Source organism: Fringilla coelebs (genome assembly GCF_963513975.1).
Source record: "Fringilla coelebs genome assembly, chromosome: 1".
Lineage (NCBI taxonomy): Eukaryota > Metazoa > Chordata > Aves > Passeriformes > Fringillidae > Fringilla > Fringilla coelebs.
Window position 1 is genome coordinate 50163343 of NC_140028.1, and position 24085 is coordinate 50187427.

General features: G+C 39.4%; 1 protein-coding gene across 3 annotated transcripts in view; it reads right to left on the reverse strand.

Moving 5' to 3' along the window:
- MYOM1 (myomesin 1) overlaps positions 1–9995 on the reverse strand; it is a 74495-nt gene extending 64500 nt beyond the window's left edge. For all 3 annotated transcript variants that reach the window (XM_084222215.1, XM_084222214.1, XM_084222213.1), the window contains exons 1-2: positions 9857–9995; positions 5814–6304 (exon numbers count right to left, since the gene is read on the reverse strand). In XM_084222215.1, coding sequence (XP_084078341.1) covers positions 5814–6241 — 428 coding nt within the window. In that variant the 5' untranslated portion in view covers positions 6242–6304; positions 9857–9995. The remainder of the gene's footprint in view (positions 1–5813; positions 6305–9856) is intronic.
- Positions 9996–24085: the final 14090 nt, after the last annotated feature.

Here is a 24085-nt window from a genome sequence, read left to right on the forward strand (position 1 = left end):
AAATTAATGGGAAACATATATAGCAGTTCCCATCCCTCCCTGCTGGGCATGTTGTTGATCTCTTTCCTGTATGGCATTGGGGGTTTCCTATCTTTCATTTATATCTCTCTAAAACTATTTGAAAAGGCAAGAATAAATTGCTACAGGTCCTGTTTGTTTGGAGGCTGTTTTTTTACTCAAACACTCCATGTGTTTGAAGTTGAATATCTCACCTTCATGACCATACCAGAGCACCCAGCTGATGTTTCCAGAGGGATACCTAGAGTCACTCCAAAATGTTCTGTGGAATTGCACCACACAAACCAAGAGATTAAATGAATAAATTTGAAGCAGCAGAAAATGTTTCTCCTTTCTAAATTCTATAATTTGCTTCTGTTCTGGCAGAACTAGATGGAGGCTAGGAGAAACACATATTCAAATGGCACTCTTTGCTTGAGAGAATAGGTTAAACACTATTCTGTCATGAGGTTTATTTCCTGTGTTCTTACTATTTCTTCCTGTGCAACACAAAAACAAAATCCTGCCTAAAACCATTATTTAGGTGGCCCAAAGGAGGACTCTGTTTCTTGAACCAGATTCTAAAATCTTGCCCTTTATTTTAAAATGTTCCAACCTTTACCTGATATGTGGAACAGAATCTCCCCAGAGGAGCAAGGGCAGGGTATCAGTGCTCTCTAGTTTCATAGGGAGGAACAGTACTATGACCTTTTAACATCTTTCAGCCTCATCTGATATGCCCAGCTAGCATATATGTATTTTTTTTTTCCAGGTCAGATATTATCTGTACAGATTTATCAAGATTGGTGACCTAAGCCTACTGTCCTTACTTCAGGGGGGTTTGCAGCATGTTAAAATGTCAATGCCATCATTTCCCTGGTTTTTCATTAGAGCTGTAAAAGGCACAGGCCTTTTCTGTAGAGATGTAAAAAACAGATGCTATTAACTTTTCCCTCTAAAGAGGAGCTAAAGAAAACACTGTGCAGGGCATCTGCAACTCCCAAACAGATTCTTTGTTCTGTCTTGATGCCTTACACTCAGACAGAGAATATGTTGGCACTGCCCTGGTTTCTGTGCCTGAAGGGACAGGTTTCCCACACTGCCCAAAGAGAGCCTGCACCCAGTGGATGTAGAAATGTATTCTGGAAGCAGACCACAACACCCTATTCTTTAGTTATTTCACTCCTGCATGAAAAGGCACACATAAGCTCTTTTACACCTCTACAAAACCATGTATCTTGTCCTAAGCAGAAAGAGATGATGGTATACCCAATGGTTGCACCAGCTGTACCTGCTGGAGAAGCTCCATTAGCTACAAAGCCTTGTCCAGGCTCTCTTTTTAGCTGCTGTTTTTTTTTCCCTAATATGCAGAATTTTAATTTACTGTAAATAGGAGATAGGGGATTGGCAAACCCAGTTATAGGAAAGGAAAAAAAATATTTTCAGCAAAGAACTCTTTAAATTCAGCCTCTAAAAATGGGAAATGCTCTCTGGTGACTATATTAATTTTAAGTTGCTGACAGGTTTGTCACAAGCCCAGGAAATATTGCTGGCAATATTCCCTAACACAGCTTCCACAACAATTTTATTTGAAGGGGAATTGTTTCCACATAGCAGGGCTCATTAAAACAATTTCCATGCTTGGGTATGACATCTGGAATCCAGCTTCTTAACCTCACCTATAATAAACCAAAGGATGAGCAGTACCAGGATCATGGTCTTCTAATGTTTCTGGAAGTGTATTATTTACTCAGCCTTGTCCAGATCCTGGTTACTATGTTGCTCAGAAGAGCATTAGCTCCACTGGCAGCCCAATTGATGACAAGTTAGAAAGGCATCATTCCTCTTTTTGCTTGGTACACCTGAATTACACCATGTCCTCTTTGCTGTTTTGCCTGACCTGCAAAATACATGCAAATGCCTGAGCCACACCAGTAACTTCTGTTTTCCCTCTAAGCAGGTGTCTGGCCCTTCTGGTGGCAGATAATCTGTCACACAATGGGATTATTGATACTGCTAGACAGGAGAATAACAGATGGAAAAGCAGTGAAAGTTTGAGCAAAGGCAAATCACTGAACTTCCACAAAAAAGAGTTAAACGAGTTTAATCCAGCAGCCCTGTTTGACAGCCCTGTAGTTCTATAAGCAGCTTTGGCAGATCTGACTCAAATCTTCTCAGAAGCACACAGAGGATGGAGCACTGCTGTGGAAGAAGGAGCCAGGTTTCCCACAGGAGCCAACCTGCCCATGCTGGCAGCCCCCAAGGACTGGATGGGGAAGAGGATGTGTGGCCACAACATGGGCTTGTGGGAGACATACATCCCTCACCTGAACAGAGCCTCAAGGAAAGCAGCACATGTCACTTTTCCTGCTCTGCTGAAGCCAAAGAAGAAGGGCTTGGCTAGAGACAGCCCCACAAGCTGGTGGGGAGGGCTGGGTGTGGAGAGGCAAGCTCTGCATGGTGAGATGCCCTTTCTATTGGGAGCCCAGAGGTTTGCACCTTCGGCCAACCGTGACCAGCAGAGCTGCAAGCTTCCATACTTGCTCTTGATTTTGCCAGTTTTCATTTTGCTCCCTGTACACCCTCAAGCTGTTGTGGTGTGAAGAAGACTTAAAATGTGGGGGACAGGCCACTTGCACAGGGAAAATTTTTCATCATCATGAAAAATCAATCTGTGGCTCCTTCAAACTACCTGTGTTCACACCCTGGGAATGTTTTCCACTCAAGTGAGGCTTCAATGTCGCAGAACTGGCTCCAGGTCAAGGTCTTGCAGATTACCTAGTTCCTAGTCCTTCTGCATTGCTTTCCTCATGATAAATTCCTCACATAGCACCGACTGCGTGTCAACACCAAAGCTTCATGAACTCTTTCCTGTACTGTGACTACAAAAAAGGATGAGGCTTAAATTTTGCAATAACTATAAATTTACCAGAAGCTACTTTAGATAAAAATATGAAGTAACCTGAATAAAAGCTTAATATGTGAATTTTCCTGTTGGGCTTAATGGTGTTTATCTGCAAAACTATATCCATTATGCATAAATCTATATTTGATGGTAATATTCCCTTATATGCAATCATCAATTCTTGGCTGAAAAATTTTGTCTGGATTTGGATTTGTGTGTCCATTCTGGTTTCAAGCAAACACTCTACTATTCAGGTCATTTAGATACAGCATTTCAATTCAACCTTTTCTACTTCTAGAAAATTGAAAGAATTTGAAGACTCTTTTTTTTTTTTCTACACCATTCTTTTCATATGAATGAGAACAGAAAGTCTTTGATTTTCCTAATTTTTTTGAGTAACACTTGTTGTCTCCACATTACCCCTTGAAGTATTTTGGGTTCTCGGGAAAGACAAATTTGGCAAGAATTCCTTCAAATTTGAACTACATTTAACTGTAGAATTGCTTTATTTTTTCCACTTTGCCTCTTGCAAATTGCAGAAATATGGGCTGCAGAAAAGAAATACCAACATAGAGGCTATATTAACCATAAACCCACATTAAATACTGAGATTTTCATTCAGAAATATTGTCTCCTGTGTTAATTAGGTTTTGTGTAAGAGAGCTTGGAATCCCATGTATCTAATCTCCAGAGTCCTTGTTTGAGGTAGCAGCAATGAATTTTCTCCAATACAATGACAGATCACAGAAATAAAGAAGCTGCAGCTGAGACATTCTTATCTCTGATCAATCTATTGGCAAGTCTTGTACTACAGAGTATTATATATGCAAATACGCTACTTTAAACCAAAAACTTTTATCTTGAACAAAACCTTAGGAAATGTTTTAAATTCTCTCTCAACTAAGTAATTTCATTTCCTTCAATATTACACTGTTGACATTAGTTATTCTTAAGGAGAACACACAGGTTTCAGAAGAAACTTGTGTGACAGCTGAAGTGCTTGTAAGCAGGACTCAGAAACAGGTTTTTTTAACAATCTTTTTTACCACTTGAAGTTCTTTTTTTATGAGAACATCTTCAAGAAGAAGCAAGCTTTGGGTTAGGGTCAGCAACAGAGTGCAGGCATAGCTGCATTGCTGCAGGAATTTGGGATATCTTCCCTTATCCAGCAGCCTTTGGAAGCATAATCCTCAGTCCCAGCACCTCCAGTTTTCTTCCCTTCACCAGAAGACTATAAATTAGATTCTCACTGCTTTCTCAGTGGTAAATTCTCTGGACAAGTAAAATTGTTTCAACAGCAAGGCCTGGATATGACCCAGTCTAAGAGAATCAGCTACAGAGTCATAAAATCATTACAACCTCTAAGATCATCAACCAGTAACCCAGCACTGCCAATCCCACCTTTAAACCACATCCTTATGTGTGTGTCCACACATTTTTTGAACACTTCCAAGAATGAGGATTCCACCATTTCCCTTGTTAGCCTCTTCCAATGCCTGACCACCCGTGCTTCTTTCAGTAAAGAAATATTTCCTGATATCCAGTCTAAACCTCCCCTAGTGCAACTTGAGGCCATTTCCTCTCATCCTGTCTCGTTACCTGGGAGATGAGACCAAGCCCTGCGTGGTTACCTTCTCAAACAGCTGTAGAGAGTGAGAAGGTCTCCCCTGAGTGTCCCTTTCTCCCAGCTAAATAACCGTATTTCCCTCAGCTGCTCCTCATAAGACTTGTGCTCCAGAACCTTCATCAGCTTTGTTGCCCCTCTTTGGACAGGTTCCATCAACTCAATGCTTTTCTTGTAGCAGTTAAATTGTAACTTAAGGAGTAAAGTCATTCACCGTGACTGTAACAGCCTGAGGATCAAATTCCTGAAAAAACTCTGGCAAACAGAGATCAGACCCTGAGCTTCCTGAAAGCCAAGATTTCAGTGAAGGCTGAAATCATAAGATGTTGTTCACTGTGATACATGTAGCTTTCGTTCATTTCTTTTGGCCAAGACTTCACCATTATCCACAATTCTGGGAGCATATTCGGTTTTCAAAATTTAAATTTTCTGCTGGACAAGTTTTGATCAGTTCTGCTAATGATACTCTTAATTTTACATTAATATAACAGCAAGCAGATGTTTTGAGCTATAATTTGTTGATTGTTTCCTCTGTTGCTAACAGCTGCTCTAATCTTACTTTAATACTTCTCTAATTTCTGTAAATCTCTGAGATATACGCATACAAATAATATGAGGCTACTATAGCAAAAATATTATGCTAATGTAATTGCTTGAGCAATATTGATTATCTTAAATTAAAAAAAAACCCTAAGAGCTGAGCATAACTACTCTTCTCTTGTAAGATAGGACACTTCAGGTTTGGAAACAGTATGCCTCAACATCAATATACAGTGTGAAAATTAGTTTCTTGAATCACTCAGCGCAAAAGGGAAACTATTAGGCCAAAGAAGAATTAATCATAAATGGTCACATCAACTCAAACTGAAGAGCTTTGAGTTCTTGTACTACTCCAACCTTGCCAGACAAGAGACAGCCTCAATCCAAAGCTATCTCAATTCTTCATATTAAATTCAGCTGTACTAATGTGGGTAAACAACTTGGAAGAAGAGGCAGCTCATGCCTAACCAGTTTGGAGTGTGAATATGTCAGCACTCAGCCCCATCAGCATTGCCAGTGCTATTCTTATGACAGTCCAAGCACCACACATGGATTAGTCCAACAAACTAAGCTGACCACGGTCCTTCCCATTGCCAATGCCAAGGAAAATACTGGACCAGGAAAATACACTGATGCCAAGTAATAGAGAAACTTTATGTGGAGGAGGAGAGTTTTGCCATTGTTTTCAGTGGCAAGTGGTTGGACATTTTTCTACCAGGGTGCTGTTTTGAAGATGGACTCTCTTACCCAAAGCTGTATGCTTCAGATCCCAGCCTGTAGGCTGCAGCCAGCTTGTTGATGGATTCAGATGCATGGCTGTAGGCAGCTGAGCTGGTGCCGAGGGACTCAGAGTCAAGGCTGTAGGCAGCAGACCTCTTTTTCTGCGTGGCAGAGCTGTCGTAGGCAGTGGATCCATGGCTGTAGACTGCCGACTCGAGGTCGTAGGCTGAAGAGCCATGGCTGTAAGCTGCAGAGGAGTCAAGGCTGAAGCCTGCTGCAGATGAGTGGCGATAGGCTGCAGAGCCCCTGGCGTAAGCTGCGGATCCTTGAGCATAGAGGGCAGATTTGCTCTTTGTCTCCTTTTGGTACTGGCTCACAGTGGACGACAGCGCTTTGTGGCGGTACGCGCGGTCATAGTGCTCGTGGTGTCTTTGGTAGAACGGTAAAGACATCATGGGTGCCTTCAAATTTTGGGTTCCGCTGCACTTTTCTGAGTGCAAATTAAAACAGGATAATGTCTGAAAAAGAACAGGTCAAACATAAGGACTACCATCAAGGAAACTCATGAGTTAGCATACAAATAATACCCAACTTCACACAAATTAACACTGAACTTGAAAAATCAACTGCAATGAATTTAGAGTTATCTTTTTGTGATGTGATTTAAACTTTCAGACAGGTTCATATTCAGGTTTCAAGATGCTCACATGTCACCCATCATAACCAAAAACCTTTCCACTCTTGTGTTTGTCCATTTGTAGTTGGCTGCCTGCTACTGCAAACTACTCAAGTTTTATGTGCTCACTTATTACTGCAAACTAATGAAACTGTGTGCCTGGCTTCTTCAGAGACAGTATAAGTAATTTTGTTCAATTACAATAGAGATAATAAAGTAATAAATTATTTTTAAAGGCATGAGCAAATCCAACAAGGCTATAAAAGCTGAAACAAAAATATATTAACATTTCATTTATTTTTGTAATCAAATTTTCAGATTGAATTTAATCTTCCATTTATTACTACAATGGTGAATTCAAACACTAAGATTGAGAAGGAAGTCAGTTCTTCTCTAAATGTGCATTACAGTGATTGTTTTGTACGTGATAGCAGGGTTCAATTTAAAAGGGCTTATTGTGCAATACAGTTTTACAGTTGAATCAGGGATCCAGTCTGTATGCAATAGGTAAAATAATATCATGCTCCTCAATGTAAATCCTTTTCTTTTAACCTAAAATATCATGTTCAAGGTTGCCAAGACCCTTCCTCCAGATAATATGTCCATTTAATTTTAGTTGGCATGTCATCAGTTGGTTGTCTTGTAGTCACGCAAATTTTGACCAGGTGAGAAGTAGTTCCCCTCTCAAAATGGGATGAAAGTTGAGTGCAAAATTTCCCTTGTCTGCCTGTTTGTTTTAAAACCAGCAGTTCAGTCATTAATTTGCTTTTTTATTTTGCTGTTGTTATAACTGACTTTTTCTACTATGACATGCAAGCTTGCCTCAAGTAATCCATATGGCAACCTTTCTCTCTCTTTCTTTTAGGCTCATGTGGCTACTAAGATTGTCCCTGACAAGATCCCTGATTAGTAATAGAAAAGAGCTACAATAAAGAAATGTTAACAAGGATTTAAAGAAGATCCAAAAACAAGAGTGAGAGGTGTTTGTTATTGTTTTGGGGTTTTTTTTAGTATCAATCACAAAAGTAGGAAAATTGTTCTGCTTCATGATTTCTTCATATTAATGAAAAACTATTTAATGTTTGGACTTAAAATACACTTACAGAACTGGAAGACAATCATGACTTCATGAAAGTCTAGACATCCAATTTGGGTTGTCTTACGCAGGGTCAAGAGTTGGTCTTTGATGATCCTTGTGGGTCCCTTCCAACTCAGAATATTCTGTGATTCTGTGATTTTTCCCCCTAGTCTTAATGCCCCCGAGATTTCAGACCTTGGCTTCTATTTTATTATTTGGTTCTGATAGCAAGTCAACAAATTTCAAACTATTCTCTTTGACAAGTGCTGAGGTATTTGCCCTAGCCAAGGCAAATTATGACAAAAAACCCCCCAAAACAACCAGAAACCAAACAAACCAAACCCAAACCCAACAAAAACCAAAAACAAAGAGGAAAATTTTCTTCTATTTCAGGGATCTCACAAGGGAAATGCTACTTGTATGGTAACTTAATTGATTATTTAGTTGCAGGAACTCAACAAGGAAGAAATTTGTTCAGAAACTTTTTATGTAAAAGAAATTGCTGATATCCTGACCAGAGCAAAACTGTAACTTCAAGAAGACCAGATTATACATTTACTTTATTTTTATCTAAGGAAGAAGGAGAAATGGGAAAGAGTGTTAACCCATTGGGCTTTATGACAAAAATTGATGTTCCTCTTTAACTCTCTTATTCCTAATGCTGGCTATCTTTTCATGTCAGTCTAAAATAATGCAATTATTCTGTCTACATTCTTTTTTCTAATACCTGTCAGTATTTTGTGTTGTTACCTATTTCACTTTGTTAGCTACCAGTAATATGTAGTTCCTCTTAATTTCCCTAGTTTCAGAAGACTTTTTTCTTCATTTTTCTTCATTGTCTCTCTCTTCCACCTCTGCAGAGCTGGGTTTAGGACTTGTAAGTCATAGTGATCACTGCCTAGGAAGGTTAAGGCGTACAAAAGAATATTGTCTTGCACACTGAAAGGGAAGGAACATGAGAACATCCTGTTTTCCTTCCGCAGAGTACTATGGTTTGTCTTCACCAGCTTTATTTGAAGTGTTGGCTGGCTTCACCATTCATACAACAGCCACAATGCTAGCAGGCATTCAGCTCAGGCATTCCCAGAGTCTTCCAGGCTTCAAAATATGGAAGGTGATCCACAAGTATGAAGCACTGCATGTGTTGCCCATTAAGAAGTTAAACGAGGCATTTCATTTACATTTTATCAAACCAGAAGAACAAATTAAAATGTACAAAGGAAACATTTTTCTTCCAAACATGAAAGGTCTGGATCTTGCTGTCCTCAGGAGTAAAAGTCTGTGATAGGAGTAAGGACTGTGATAGCAAGGCAGGCACTGAGCACTAAGTCAGCTGTCATGGTTCAAATCAAAGACCAGCACTGACTCACATCATGTAAAAGGAAACTCCTTTCATAGGTATTTTATCACACCATGAATTATGTTTTATATTTCCTCTGAAACATCACGGATTGCTCACAGGCCAGGATAAGGTGGTTACATTAGTCTGATCAGATACAGCAGTGTGATGCTATGGGAGATGACAAGTAACTCAGAAACTTCCAAGGACTTTGCTCCTATCTGGAGCACTGCCTGATTATCAGACTGACTCCCATCTCTTAAGTTTTATCTATGCTACCTGCACTCACTTAGTCTGTGTGCACCAACCAGCCCCCTTCAGTCTGAGGGCAACAATCCCTCTCAAGATCAGTGTAGCACTTCAGAACTTGGCCTAAAAATATTAGTGGCCACAGTTAGATGAATTCACAGTTTTTGGAGTTACATTTTAGCAGCTGTTGAACTGAGTATTTAAAATTACTACTGAGCAGACAGACAGTTCTGTACTTGTACATAGTTCATAGCTACACATTAAAGGGAGTGATTCTGCTGGCATTACCTCTTGTGCTGTTTATCAGTCTGTGTAATTCTTTAAAGATCTACCCCATCAATCAATGAAAAGAGTGAAATAGATTAAAAAGAAACTCTTGTACGCAAAGATAACATCCAATGCAACAAGAAAATATTTATGTTATTTAAACATTCTCTAAGCACACGGGAGAGTACATGACAAACTCCTCCTATATCTCAGTAACCCAGGCTTCATTTGAGAGTACTGTGACAATATGCAAAGATAGCTGAGTGGAAATAAAAGAGCCCCTGCACTACTTTCTTTTGTTTCACAGCTGAATGTTCAGATGTCTTCAATTCACATCCACAAATCCCTCAACTGCTGAGCTATGAAGACTAAAGGGAGCTACAATCAGCTTGGCATTACAGATTCAGATTAAAAATAATTGAACACATAAAACCTTCCGGCATAAAAAAAAAACCACTTACCAGGATCCAAATGAATGGCAGCAAATGGAAAAGCTCCCAAGTGGATGAATAGCACAAAAACACAGCAACAATGAAGCCAGCAAAGAAAGAGGTAGTTAGGACGAGGGGTAAGGACTGGACTTCAAGGTCCAGAACAAAAATAATGCCTGCAGTCAGTGGAATGTCAGAGCCCCAGTCCAGACCTTTTATGGCCAGGGGGATGCTATAAATATAGCATGGAAGAGGGAGAGAGACAGAGACAGATACCGATACCCTGTACTATCTCTGTGCAAAGACATGATGACGGCAGCCTCAAACTAAAGGAGATACTGAGTTCTCCCTTTAAAATATCCTCACTAAAATCTGCATAAAATCAGGATTCCAATTAAAAATTATTTCTAGGATTTTTTTTTTCTTAGTCAAATCAAATTTAGGAAGAGAGAACAAAAAATTGTGTCATGAACCAGAAACTAGGAAAGACCAAACCCTATGTTGACCTTTGCTACGGTACAAGAATTTGAACATTTTACTGGTTCTTTTTTTTAATGCCAAGCCACAGCACATGTAATATAAATATTTCAGCTTAATGAGAGACAATCCATCAAGACTCTCTAAAGTAATATGAGCTACATTTCAACAGAAATGTATTTTCTTTGTTCTGTTGACAGTGTTACTTTTTTATCGTCTTCTTTAAGATAAAATGCTAAATTAAGAACATGATCTCATGAGGCATTTAAGTAGATATAAACAATGCAGCTGTAAAATCCAACTTTTTGTTTCCAAATTAAACAGTATTACCTCTAGGAATAATTAAATGTGCTTGTCTTCTTTCATTTTGGTCCCAGCATTCTGGCATAAAAACGAGTAATCAGTGTGGCTGAATATTACATTAGAACAAGCCCTGCTGTAATCTAGATCTCATCTGAGATCTAATAGGTGGAATGCAGTGTGACTTCATTGTAAATACAATTTACCTCTGCACTGTAAATTTAGCTTTCAATAAAAGTGATTACTGTATTTTATTTTGATCATTTGCATTGACAGAAATATTAACCCCCTCAGTTCTGCTATAGCTTCTTTTCACACTTGACATACAACACAACCAAGAACTTTCCAGATCCTCCTGCTCTGCTAGCACTGTCCCCTTTATGGGTGTAACCACCATAAAAAGGTCTGGACAAGGATAGAGGATCCCAGGCTTTTCTCTACAATAGTTCATCAGTATCTTCTTCTTCACCTCACCACCTTGATTCTACATGAAATCACTTCATTGTCCCTACTAGCTACTTGCTCCCTGGGGAGCCACTGCTTCCTGCCTGGAGCTCCATCATGCAGTAAGTTCAGAAGCCTCCTCACCTCCCACACCAGGAGCTGCTCAGGTGCACCAAACGTTTGGGCTTTTGGTTTTTGCTCATGAGGAAGAAACCATGGCCAGCAAAAAGTTGTACAGTCATAGAAACTATTGTGGCTCAGGAAACTGGCCTAATCTGCAACAAGCAGAATGAAAAATGGGAACCTTAATACAAGCTTTTCTTCCCCCAGAATGCTGTGCCAGTGGCAATGCCACTGAACTATAGGTTCTGGGCTATAATGTATATTTTTAGTTATAGTAGATGGAGACTCAGTGGACAGACTCCTGGATTGCATTACAAACTCCTGATCCACTCCTTTGCCATGGGTCATTTGCACTGACATTGTAAAAGTCTTAATGACAGGCAAATTGCTTTTTAAGAATACAGGAAGATGTAGAGAAATGAAAACAATTAAACATCACATTTCTCTGCTTTAATTGCAAGACAATCTGTATAGCTCACACATGGGGGATAAAAATCTGAACAACATTTTTAGTGTTTTTGTAAGGCATAATGGCACTGTGAAGTTCAATACAGTTTTCAAATTCTGTGCTGCCTCCATTCATTCTGTAAATAGAATGGAGATACAGTGTAACAGCAAAATATTATTTTGCCCCTTAAATTTACACAATTTCAGATCTAGCTTTATTATGAGATAATATAGTATCCACAGCTAATTTCAAATCACTGAACTCCTATTTGAATATCAAAGTACATATTTAAAATCACTTGAAGCTGGGCAAGCCTCAGAATCCCTGCAGCACTCTGTATCCATATGTATTCAGTCACATTGGGCTTGGGAGAGACACTCTTAGGAAATATTAGTTCTGTCTTCTCCTAATTAGAACTACATAGTGCTGGAGACCAGTTTGTTTTTCTGAATGGGAAAGCTGGAATATTACTTTAGAACCCAACATGACAGCACAAAAAGCTTTCCAGACTGCCCATTGAAGCTTTGAGAGCTACAGCATCCTGTAGCTGGGGGTGTAAGTCAAATTCCACAGCATCCCAGTCCATCTCTTTCATTGGAGTATAATCTTAAATAAACCTAGCAAAACAATTTTTGAGCACGTGTTGTCCCAAGTTTGCTTTCAAACTTGGGCCCAATTTTCTGAATTGACTTTTATGAAGAAGAAAAATCCCTTTAGGAAGATTGCTGTTGTCCATTATACTCCAACTAGCCATGTTCATAACCCACTGAAGGGAAAGGAGGCCTGTGTTCCCTGGCTTCACCCATAAGAAGTTACTAATATCCAGGTTTCTGTTGATTCTCTGCATCACTCTCAGCTCATATATTTAACAAGGAGTCAACCTTTTAACAGAAGGGTCTGGGTGCAGCTTACAACAGTCTGAGTGTCTGGCCTCACACCTGAAGAACCAAGTACAAGACCACTGTCTCCTTGATACCAATAGAAAATTTTCCAAAAGCCTCAAGACTGTTGGTGCCTAGATCAATTTTTCATCATACAGAAATATTTGCCATACCATTATTAGCAACATTTATTCTGCAGTGTCTCTCTGGAACTGGAAATGTCACATAAAAATGTTGCTGACAGCATTTATTTTCCTTATAAAGGAAAATAAAATTATAAAGGTTTCTGTCCATAATAAAACCTTACCCCAAGATCATATAGCAGATTCCTGGAGCTATTCCAAAAGAAAATTCTTATAATTTCTTGAGGTAAGTGCTTTTAGCACTTAGATTTTTTTTTTAAGCCATAGTATCTCCTGTCATTTTAACTTCCATATAGAAACAGATGGTTGTCAAATGTCATCCCACATTTTATCATTCTTTCCTAAACATCACAGATTTTTCAATACCTTTATTCCAATAATGATGGATAGTTTCTAATATCATTGTTGTGTTTAGCTTTGTACCTTGGAAAGGCTGGCCAAAACACCTTGACACATGATTGCTGAAGGGTCAGAGTTGTACCTGGTAACTGTTACCTGTAACTGCAGATAACCCAAACCCAAAAAACTTGACTGAGGTACAATATCTGAGCCACTGCCACTTAGGCATGCAGCTTTTAGAAGCAGGTAATATGCTTCAAAATATGAGTTAAATAGTTTAGGTAGGACATTGGCCAAACAGAGGTGCCCAATGTCAGGGACTGGGGCAGTGGGATGAGCACTGGCTGTCAGGTCCTGATGGAGCCTGTGGGGAGCTCCAATGGCCCCTGGGGAAGCACTAAAAACAGTGACTCTGATTGTCACTCCCTTTTCTGTTATCCATAGCCTGTGAACTATGTCATTACAAAGAAAACAATCTGTAGATATCATCTTACTGAAGCGCAAGCTACTATTGCAATAATACAAAGCAATTGCCTCAGGTACTACAATAATCATTTCCACAATCACTCAGGCACAGCTAACACAAACGTACCCAGTACACAAGAACATCTTCCATTTTTTTGTCCTCACATTAATTGATTTAATACTTTTGAATCAATCAAATGTTTCTTTTAAAAGAAAGGATAGTGGCTATTCTTAAGAGAAGAAACAAAAAATGTTTTTAGCTCTTTAACCATCACCCTTGGAAATTATGCCTAATATAACAATTAGGCTCAAACAATTAGAACAAAGTTTTAAGGAAAGTTTGCATCAGAAATTCATACGTTGCTTTACTCAACGCTCCCTGCAGGACAGACCCTCAAATTTCAAATATCAATCATGAGTAAGAACGTCTTCCAAAAATTGGGGGTGAATGCAAAAAGACCTGGTGAATACAAAGAGGTGAACATTAGACTGCTTAGTATTTAAAGAAAATAAGGAGATACACTAAAGAACAGAAGGAACTGAGACTAGGATCTGATGGGTGGACATTTAAGTCAGAGATAATTTTGGTGATTATTTCCCAGGTGTGATTTAACTTTAAATGAAGTAGTTCAAACATCAGCGGCGTAAGCTGTAGCACCAAATGATTATGAGACAATTGCCAAACCCACCGGGACATTTCACAAATATTCAGAGAGTTGATCAAATTATTTCAATAGCTTTTTTCAGTAACTTAAAATATCTGCTATAGCTGATGACTTCAGACTCCAGTGCAGCTATATTCCACAAAGGCAGCAGTATGTTTAACTCTGAAATGGATTAATCCTGACTTTTATCTAATGGGCCAATACTCTGGTTTCTCCATCCATGCTGTAGGACAAGTTTTTTTTATTTCTAAGCAACTTTAAGTTTGGATACTCAACAAAAGGGACTGGCATGAACTAAAATAAGATGCTTCAAAGACTGGAGGGCAAGATCAGTTTCTGTCTGATGATGGTCAGTATTGGATAGTTCAGGAAAACAAGCAAGAAATCAAAGTGGACAGGTTTTCAATATCCTTTCCAGGGGAAGTTTCACCTTAACATTTGTAGCTTACCTAGTTTATGATCTTATAGCTCAAGTGACTTATAGGAGAAGTTGCGGTGGCTTAACCAAGCCCTTTATTAAAATAAATAAATAATAAATACATAAATAAATAAATAATAAATAGCTGTTTACAGTAAAATTCTAGAATTCAGTATAACACTAGTCCTACAGTTGAGAGCTCAGCCTTTACTCACTTTCTGAAAATCAACTGGGATTTAGTTATTTTATAAGCCGTTGAACATTTCTAGTTCCTCATCTTTTTCTTGCTATAGTTTGTTCCTGACTTTCTAGCAGAAACTGTAAATGTCTTGTTAGCACATCCCCGCCTCTTCCACTGCAATGACTTCTGGGTGAATGACTTATACCTCCTTTCAGTACTTCCACTAAGCAAACTGCAGGGATGTTGAGAGGAGCACAAATACCAAACGGGCACCAGGTGTGCCCAAAACCCCACTGGCTGCTGGGTACCAAAGAGGTACCAAGGGCAACTCACAGGGAAGGGGAGGGACAGGTGGGGGGTGACTGTCAGCTATTAAAATATCCTCCTCTGCCTACTCAAGCAGCTGGCTCAGAAAACAGAGCATCTTTTTTTTTCCCTGATAACAGGTATAACAGGGAGATTTAGCCACGAGAGATTTCATTAACTAAATCCAACGTTAGTAGTGATGGTGTCACTCTGACAATTTAAAGCTCAGCAAAGGACTCTTCCACCTGCTATTTACTGAGCTAAACAGTTTGGGGTGAGTTTTTTAGCCAGCCCTGATCTTGGCACTATATAATTAGTCCAAATGAATCAGTTAATTTAAATCTCCTCCAGATATATCTCTAGACAATGTCTATGTGGTCATTACATTAATTATTTTTTCAGCACAAGAGCTTGAGGTCATTGAGGCTCTGTTGTAAACCCAGATGATGCTTTAAAATGAGGCATAATAGGCATAATGAGAAAGCCCAGCCTCCTAATGAAAGCACTTACTTATGTAAGGGCACTATTAAGTCAAGGTTGTGCTTATGCAGCCTTATTTCTGTCCCTGTCTGATTATTTCTCTTATTTGTGTTTGTATTTCTACCACTTCTCACAGTAAAGAGCATGACCACATCACTTTGATGTGGAGGCACGTTGATCACCTGCTCACTCGTTCCCGTGCTATTTTTAAAAACTCTCCTTTTGCTTAGTTTTCATCAACAAATTTTCAATTCGAAACACCACTTTGCATGCTGATGTTGCTGTCCAGCATTTGAGAAAAAAAAAATACATGAGAAAAATAACCATGATATTTGGCATGTGTTATGTGGTCATATATATATAAAGCTAATATTCTCTGCTCTGTGAGACTTGGAGTGCTGCATCCAGCTCGGAGGGCCCAAACATAGGAAGGACATGAGAAGGAGAGAGCAAGGCCACAAAGATGATGAGAGGTCAGGAGCACCTCTCCGATGAAGACAGACTGAGAGCTGGGGAGGTTCAGCCTGGAGAAGATAAGGCTCTGGGGAGACCTTAGAGCAGCCTTCCAGTACCTAAAGGGGGTCTAAAAGTCAGCTGTAAAGGAACGTTTTTACTAGGGCTTGTACTGGCAGGACAAGGGGGAATGGCTTTAAAGTGAAAGAGGGCAAGTTTAAATTGGGAATTAGGAAGAAATTCTTCACTGTGAGGGTGGTGAGACACCAGAACAGCCCAGGAAAATTGTGGCTGCCCCATTCCTTGGAGTGCTCAAGGCCAGGTTGGAAGGGACCTAGAGTAACCTGGTCTAGTGGAAAGTTGCCCCTGCTCATGGCAGGGGTGTCGGAATGAGATGATCTGTAAGGTCCCTTCCAGCCCAAGCCATTCTATGATTCTATCCCAGGAGCTTAGTTTCTGAGACCTTTCATGAGAACTTAAAAGGCCAAGCTATGACATAACAAGGCAGAAACAAGTGATATAGGGACCATTTTGGTGTGCAAAGCAGAGGCTGTAGCACTGCTGAGTGTACAGCCCAGCCTCTTCTGCATACTCAGCTTCTCATCATTTAGCCCTTGACTGAGTCATCTGAAATGGATGTTGAAAACAAATCATTGCCCAGTTGACCTAAAAATCCTTCTGTTAAAAATCTTTGTACTGTTTCACACCAGCTACTTTTAATCTCTTCCACACTTTGTCACTACTTGATCTCTGCGTAAACTGCACAAAGATTTTATATGCACTTGTAAATTTGACAGGCATATGTAACAGAAATTTATTCAGAATATGCAAATCAAGTGGGGAAAACATTCTCTTGCTCTCTTTATTTCCCTGACTCTGGTGATGATTGCTGTTGCTTTGCATAAATCATAGCAGAGCTGTGGGAGCTGGAGAGCTACAACATTCAAGCTTCCCATCCAAAGTAATTTGTCAAAAATCTTCCAGATGCTGATGTGCTTTCAAAGGAATTAAGATACTGTATTCATATCTTCCAGTTGTTTTATATTTTAAACATTAGTTTATTTAACTGTTACTTATAACCTTGGATTTTTCATCAGATCTAATTTTCTTGTGTCACAACTTTTCTGTGTAGTACCTGTCATGGCCATCTCAGCTGAACTGTCTTTCTTTATATGTTTTAAATTTGATTCCTTTCAGTTTGAAAGTTTGTTTAGTTGAGTTTTTTAGCCATGTGATGAATATTTTTTTTAAAAGTTCTTGGTTTTGCCCCCTAACAAATTATTTTCTTACCATATTGAGAAAAAAGGCAGAGAGATTGCAAATAAAAATTAAATTTATTTTAAACACATAGTCCGTTCTTCAAAGCCATCAAAGATCTGTCTAACAGAAAAAGAATCTTGTGTGGAATCGTAACAGAAACCCATCTTCAATATAATGGTTTGCAAAAGGAAAAACTGCTTTTCTTCATGCCAGTGGGTCCTGTTATTGCAGCCACTGGCTCTTCTGAAGTATTAAGTAAATGTGAACTGGAAAAACCCTGCTGGAGGCTCTCATAGATCAGTAATTATCAAGCATTGAAAGTAGGTTGAGACAAAAATATCCTCCAAATGAAAAAAAAAGAAAAACAAACAAAACCTTGAGAGTGTGATAAACTTCCTGTTCTTTTCTGGTTTCCAAGCAAAACCTTCACCCAATGTTTGTGGCAAAACATCCTATCCTATCCTATCCTATCCTATCCTATCCTATCCTATCCTATCCTATCCTATCCTATCCTATCCTATCCTATCCTATCCTATCCTCCCCTCCCCCCCCCCCCCCCCCCCATTTTGCTGGCCAGCTTGGTTATTTGGTACTGCCCCCTTTATAAACCATAGCAATCTGGGAGATTTTCCCAGTCTGTAACCACCACAGCTGCATGGTACCCAGGGCATAAGAATCAGAACGTTTTGATTCATCTTTCTTCTCTGTTATATAACTTTTGGTCTAGTTATTCTGTATTCTTCCATTCATTTTTTCTCTTTTTTTTCTCTTTTCCAAGAGGGTTTTGCTCTTCAAAGGGTCTTCCTTGACTGTACAAAGCACCTATTTCTAAATTTTCTTTACACCATGGAGAATTACTATTTCAAACAATGCAACACTAGCAGAATTTCTAAATCTAGTTGTACTTCAATTGTGATTCATAATCACACTTCTTTCCAATGAGTCTGCATTGTGTGCAGCTTTATAAGACCAACCTTTTCAGCTACTCTGGTTGGTATGTCTGAAGTAAAATAAAAGAGGGATTATTAATTTAATTAGTTTGCATTTATGCACTTGGAAAAATTTTTAGTTGCCAAGAAAGTCATTATTGATCTTAAGCAGAAAAAATCCCTCTAGGAAAATGATTAAGCAATTAAGCCTCTGCATAAGTGAAAGACTTCAGAAACTGGCTATATATTTTCACTGATAGGATTGCTGGTGACAGAGAACAAGTGTCCCATCATTTTACTGTCATCACTCTATTTGCAATTATTTCTGTCTAAATAGCCTTTCATTTGCAGAAATTTGTATACTGTTTTACATTTCCATTTTCATACAGCTAGTCCAGCTAACAATTTCTAGTAATTGCTATCAACAGACAGCACAGCACATCTAAAAGGCAATTTGGATCTACAATGAGAATCACAAAAATCACAAAATAATTAAGGTTGGAAGGGACCTAGGTGGTCTCTTGTTGACCCTCTAATTGAAAGCAGAGTCAACTGTGAGACTGTTCACAGCTTTGTTGAGTTGGGTCTTCAAAACCTCCAGTGATGGAGAGTGCAGAACCTCCCTGGGCAACCTGTGCTAGCCCTCACCTTGTTTAACAGCTGAGAGACAGGAGTATCATCCATACATGCTCACAAATCTGGGGGCTCTCCTCCAGAATCCTACTTTGATTTTTCTTTTTTTTTTTTTAAAAACTGTGACATGTTTGGGGCTCTACAATCTAGTGTTTAAACTCCTCCAGATACTCCAATGCCCACAGGCTGGCTGTCAGCACTCTGAAAGTTGTGGAAGAGTAACAACAGACCATGTGGAGATCTGATGACAGATTTGTTTTTAAAATCTCTGCAGTTCAAGCAGTGCAGTTTCAGCTGTATTTTACTATTCTCCTTATTGTTTCAGAACTGTTAGCATCAGCCCTGGAGTCAGTAGTTTATCAAGGACACAAAGCAAAAATTTTTTGCTCTGTTGCACAAGCTTCCAGTGTATAACTGTGGTTGCAAACCTTTCCTTCAATTCAAGGGCTGATTTTTGACAGTGACAGGCTCTAAAGATGATTTAAAGAGTATTTTGACATTGCAACCTACTTGCTCAATTTTCTATCTCCCATCCTTATGTTCCCACATCCTGCTTCTCAAACTTTGCCTTACCCTGGAAAATTGGGGCAGAGGTCAAGTCAATGGGCTGGTAGCACTGAAGGAATGCAGCTGGTGAAAGCTGCTGAGGAGAACTGGTTTCCTGCAGTCAGTTGTGGGCTGTCACCAAAGAGGGGGTTTTTCCTAAGAAAGCAAACCTTGACATCTGGATGATCTCTGGGCATACCTCATGGAAGGGTTAGTGCTACATCACTGCTAGATTGTCATGAGGGCTTACAGAGCTACAAACATTTGATTTGATCACAAATATGATGTCCAGAAACATGGTTAAATCTTTAGCTGCATGTCCAGATAAAGGATGTGGGCCTCAGAAGAAAGAAATTACTTTTCCAAAAGTTCTGAAAGAGCTGCATATGAAGCTGAAGTGGTTTCAGAAGTTAAATGACCCACATGAAAGATAATGATCATCTTCACACTGGACAGTGGCAAGGAAAAGCCGCTGATAACACTCAACAAGGTTTGAGACAGGCAATCTGTATTTGCCTTATTCAACACTGAAAGCACTGAACTGGACAGACCTTGCACACTGTGAAAATGCAGAGTTGCTGTTGCAAAACCAGGCATTTTACAATTTCTATCTGTTCAGTAAAATTGCTGAAGAACATTAATTTTCTGAGCACTGCATCTCTGAATTATGCATATAACTAATGGATCATAGTTCAGTATTCTGAATGCAAGCTCAGACTAGCTAATCAACCACATGGTTATTTGCATAGATCACAGAAAACTGCTGAAAGCAATATTGATATTCACAATCTCTAGCAAACATGGTAATGCTTTATTTGTTTTTAGTTTTTCTTTCTAGGTGTCAGATACAAGCATAATATTATTTCACTGAAAATAATTTTAGAGTAATGAGCTGAAACCAGCTGTACAATTCACAAAGCTCTCTAGTTTCAATCCCTTCTCAGCACAAGTTCTTAAAGCAAGTTTGTAATAACAAATCCATTTTGCAATTCAAATAATTTTACTTAGGAAAAGCAATTGCCTGGGAAAAATATATTTGAGAATCCCCAAAAAATTCAAGGAAGAAAGACCTGCCTATCAGGGCATTACTGTTCCAGATGTAGTATTCAGGGTGTTTAGGAACTGCACTCACTGGGTGAGCTGCACATACACTTAATTAACAGCTACCTTTTAATTATGGTGGACTTAAAGTTCACAGGAAGCTAAAGGTTCATTCATGATTGTTCCAATTTGGGCAAGCAGATGGAGGGCTAACAAATCTGAATAGTCTCAAGGAATGGTCTGGCACTTGCATCAGTGTGAGCACAGGAGGTGTTATACTCTCCCTTGCCTTTTTTACTCTGTGATCCCTGGCTTTTCAGTCTGCCCATGGAGGTGGAGCAACAAGGATATGCAACCTTGTTGAAAGGTTGAAGGGTAGGAACCAAATATGTGCAAGACTGACCCAAGAATATAGTTCTGGAAATGTGTTTCAGACTCCAGTCATCTGAGTCAAATTTCCAAACATTAAAATCCTGATGCATAATTGCCTTTGTATTTTCTTTTGTAACTGGCTCATACTTTCCCTGTAGTACAATGAATAGAGACCTGTTTCCAAAACACACTTGCAAACTATTTGGTATTTAAAGTTTTTGTGTCATGATCACTTTGCTGCTGCATGCCTATGTCTTGGTTTGAAAATGGTTTCTCTCAGAGTTTGCTCAGTAGGGCAGGTACCACCCCAATGAGTGCCAGTATTGACTTTGCTGTCTAAGGAAGATGTTGCAACCTAATTCTCTGCATTAACTGGAAAGCTACTGCCCTCAAGCTTTGCCCAGGTTTCTCCTGCTCACCTTGTAAATGTAGCAGCCATTTGAAACCTGCTTGGGATCTGGCATTAATAATTCCACACTTTTGTCACAGAATATCTTTAGTTCTAGTATCCTCAAACACAATAATCCTGTGATTAACATTAGCTGCTCCCGTTCAAGAAGATGCAGTGATACCAGCATCTTGAGTTTTATCTTTCCATGGGTCTTTAAATTGTTCTGAAAAATGTACTATAAAATCCTTGTCAACATGTGTTCCTACTTGCTGATCTCACTGTTGCTGGTAAGAAGCTGACAGTGGGGCAGAAAAGTCTCTTTTGTCCGGGTATTCTCTGCTTCTGAACTGCTGGTAGTCATGGTTCCTCCAGCATCCATCTGTGTGTTAAACTGGGCTAGATGAGTTATTCAGAAAACTACACACAGAGGTCTGCACTCCTCAGGGGTGGGCACACACAGCACAGGATCCTAAAATGCCTGCCAGCATTATGGCAGTACAATCTCTTTATCACAAGAGGTGCTGCTCTGCATGGCCCATGACACTGCTTACACCAACAGATATGATTCCTAATCTTCAGCAAGACACAAACGTGCCAGGAAGATAGCCTCTAAAATAATCTTCTCTACAGACACCCACACTTTGGATTAATTAGAAACATTCCTATAGATAACAGCATAATCTTTGTAGGAATACTTAGAACAGAGATATGGACCCACAACATTCAGAGTTACCAGATAAAGTTAAAAGCATGTGGAGCCTGGAGTTCATGTGATTCATTGTCTTAAAAAGCTGGTACCAACCCAAGGACTAAATGTACACAGAAAAATATATGAGGCATATCTTTGTTTACTATTTATAGCCACATGCAAAACCAGAGGGGAAGCGTTTTTTTACTAGATGGGTCTTATTTTCTATGAGATGGTCCAAACTGGAGCCCATCTGATGTCCATTTATCACCTCCTGGCAGTTCTTTGAAGTCTAGCCACACTTCTGTTGCAAAAAACCCATTTATTTAAACATCGCTTTTCCTCTGGCCAAAGCCCAAAGAAAACTCAAGTCAGCCACCTAGGAGAGATCAACCTGAACAGTTGAAGCATATTTTCTGTCATTTTATGAATTAAAGTTTTAGTATACTTAGCTTGCAGAAGCTGAACTTCTTGAAAACTCCAGATTCCAATGGAATTTTGTGATTTCCACACTGTGGGGATCGGCAAAAAATTGGGACCAGAAACACATAATTTTTAAATATTTTACTAGTATTTTATTGTACTTTTTTCCATATGATGGAGAAACAATTTTCATCAAACCAGCCAGAAACACCTTGAAATTTTTAATACATGTATTTGTCATCACTTTGCAAGTTTAAAGTGTAATTAAAAGAAAATACACTATGGAAATTTTTTTCAGCTGATATCTGAATTTCTCTCATTTTGGTTGTATAATGTTACCTTATTAAGTGTACCACAGTACTTGACATTCCCTATGAATGAAAGAGTCCTGTGTTTTAGGTTTTGGAGGGGAAAGGTGTGTGCTGCTCCAACATCCATGGTGGGCAGACAGTGGAATCCTCGGCCAGCGTCTGGGAGCGTGTTTGAGTACAATCATGAAAGAATGTTTTACTGGTTTCCTGAAGAAGGGCTGATTTCCTGCTTACTCATCTGTAAATTCTTACTATTTCATTAGGGTTCTCCAGAGGCTGTTACAGTAGCTGGCAGGGTAAATAGAGAGAATCTGTCCCTTCCTTCTGCTCATGCCAGCAGGGTCTCATGACCAAGTGCAGCTGCATAATGACTGCTGGAGGCTTAAAAACAGCTGCTGATCATCTCCTGAAATTCCTGGTGGAGCAGCTGGGCTTTCTTTTGCTGTTGGGTTGCTCATGAAGAGAGCAAGAAGCCTGGTTGCTGAAAAAGCTAAAGTGAGCAGCGTCTCGCCCTGTTCATGGGCTTTCTGTCCTAGCAAGGGGGCAATCTTCCAGGAGAGTGCAGGAGCACGGGAAACCAAACCTGCAGCAAAGAAACCAGGGTCCCCTGTTCCCCCCGACAGCAGCTCCAGAGAAAGCAGGGAGGGCTGGACAAGCACAATCTGGTGGGAGGAGGGCTGGCTGGATAAGGGCTATAGAACTTCCAGTCAGAAAAGTGTGAGCTTGTCCTTTTCCTTCCTTGAAATTGTTACAAGGGGAGGAAAATGGGGGAAAAAAGGATTTTATTACATCTGTCAGATACCCCAAGGAAGCCTTTCTGGGGTGCAGCCACAGGGGAGCACGGTCTTTCGGCAGCTATTCTGCAATATGAGACACAAGGAGCCTACCTTTAAAATGGGAATATCTAGAGGGACTAAAAACCACTTTTTTTTTCTTTCAATTTCCCCTATCTTTTGCAATCAGCTACTTTTCAACATTATCACAAAATCGTGGGTCAAATTACAGTTTTGGATGGAGCATTTAGAAAAGGATTTTGCTCTCCCTTATCCCCAGATGAAGAAGTTGAGTCAAGTTACATATGCCATTTCACATTACGGTCTGGTTTTTGGTCTCGAGGCTGCTTTAATATGTAAAATGGCCAGAGTCTTACTACTTTTCTTTTAAAAGTGAGATTTCATTTTAAAAAGCACAAAATCTTTCTCTCTAAAGAAGGGTTTTTGAGATGTCTTCTGGGCTCATCAACAGAATAAAATCACACATCCTTCCATAGCTGGCAAAAGGGAGTCAATGGATTACTGGGTGACTGAGACTAGTTAGATAATGCTCATTTAATGGGAGAGGCATATAGATAGGAAAAATTCCAAATATTTGATTTTAAAAGCATTTATACCTTTCATTGATTTTTTGCAGTCCTCATAACTTTTTCTTTGCTACACAAAGGGGCAAACATGTTCTAAATATTAACATCAAAATTACCATGTTCTTGTGGGATATCCAGGCATATTTGAACCAGGAAGCATGGCTAGAGAAGGAAGGTGTATC